The sequence below is a fragment of the Tribolium madens genome, unplaced genomic scaffold, assembly GCF_015345945.1.
Source record: "Tribolium madens isolate multiple individuals breed KSU strain unplaced genomic scaffold, Tmad_KSU_1.1 Scaffold_7;HRSCAF=85;Tcas5.2_LG10, whole genome shotgun sequence".
NCBI lineage: Eukaryota > Metazoa > Arthropoda > Insecta > Coleoptera > Tenebrionidae > Tribolium > Tribolium madens.
This window is the reverse complement of record NW_025401050.1, coordinates 9,790,193-9,791,587: the sequence shown is the minus strand read 5'-3', so window position 1 is coordinate 9,791,587 and position 1,395 is coordinate 9,790,193. Positions and strand designations below refer to the sequence as shown.

General features: G+C 42.0%; 1 protein-coding gene across 1 annotated transcript in view; it reads left to right on the top strand.

The window, feature by feature from the left end:
• Window positions 1-1,395, top strand: part of LOC123010057 — a 75,414-nt gene that overhangs the window by 37,491 nt on the left and 36,528 nt on the right. The window contains exons 10-11 of the mRNA XM_044406690.1: window positions 1-712; window positions 791-919. The exon at window positions 1-712 is cut by the window's left edge and continues 103 nt beyond it. Of these exons, the coding sequence (XP_044262625.1) occupies window positions 1-712; window positions 791-919 (841 nt within the window). The remainder of the gene's footprint in view (window positions 713-790; window positions 920-1,395) is intronic.

Below are 1,395 nucleotides of genomic sequence, written 5' to 3'. Positions count from 1 at the left end.
TCCATCACCTCCAACCCCCAAACCCTCCGCGAAATCTGCCTCGACTTCCTCATCTCCCAACCGTTCGGCGCCGCCGTCCTCCAGGAGCTCGCCGACGTCTCCTCCAGCATCCAGCGTCTCGCCGCCAGCGTCGCGACGCCCAAGTTTATTTCAAGCTTCAGTACGATGGACAGTGCGCGACTGAAAGCCCGAAATTTGGCCGAATGGTTGCATCTCGCGAGGGGTAAAAATAGAAATGATCGTCGGGTTTCACTCCCAGAGTTGTACAACTCGCAAATGCGCTACCTCCAGGAAAAGGAGGAGGAAATCCAAACGGAATTGGAACGACTCGAGGAGGAAAAACAACGATTAGAATCAGAAATGGAGCAGAAATTCCGAATTGAGGATTATCACATCTCCAAAAAAGGGGATTTTGCGGAGAGGAGTAAAAACCGGCCTGTCTCAATGCCCGAAACCGAGTTTTTCCGCCAACAAATGTACGAGGAGTACATGTCAAAAATCGCCCAAATGGAGCAACGCAAGTTGGAGAAACACATCAAAGTGTCCCAAGTGGAGGTTTCAGCTCCTGAAACCAAGTTTCAGGGCCTTGAGGATGAGTTCATGTCGAAAGTGCGCCTGAAACAGCAGTTGGGGAAGTTGCAGAAACCGGAATCTGAGAGTGAGCAAGAGGGGGAAATCCTCCCCAAACACCTCCAGGAGTTTGTGGAGTTTGGTGAGTGGTGTCGTGTGCTCCTCTGTGGCTTTTGCTCGTTTTGTGAGCTTTTTTTCTCCGATTAATGCTTTGGTTTAGGTTGTTCAAAAAAGTGCAAGGAGGCGAGGAGGATTAGCAGAGTTCTTGGTAAAAACAAACGCAATTTGGGTTTGTTGGACGAGATTGATGCCCAACTAGTGGTGGCTAAAGGGTTTTTGTTTGGGAGAGGTTGGTAACTAACGTGCATGTGTTACTAATAATTTGATGAGGCCTTGAACTAGCGTAATTGTGACGAGAGTAAAAATAGAAATGTTTTAGTGTGGTTTGTGTTTGCTAAACTGATACAGTGTGAAACTTTTTATTTACTTTTTTTATTACGAAAATTAAGCCATTTTGAGAAATATTATCGTAGGGAAAAATTGGGATTCTTGGGGAATTTTACTTGCAAAAATGTAATTTTGTTTTTGAATAAAATTTTAATAAAACATGTTTGGTTTTTTATTATTTTTTTAATCATTTGTGTGGGGACTAGGCAGTAGAGGAGATCGGGACACAATCATCATTGGGTTATCAAAAAAGTTTGAAACAAAATTTAACAAGTACAAATGAGACAAAAGGTTTTTACTTTGTTCTTAAGATTTTTAATCTCAAGATTTTTTGAGTAAACTTTTTTAAAGATCTTGACTTTAATTTTTATTTTTTTT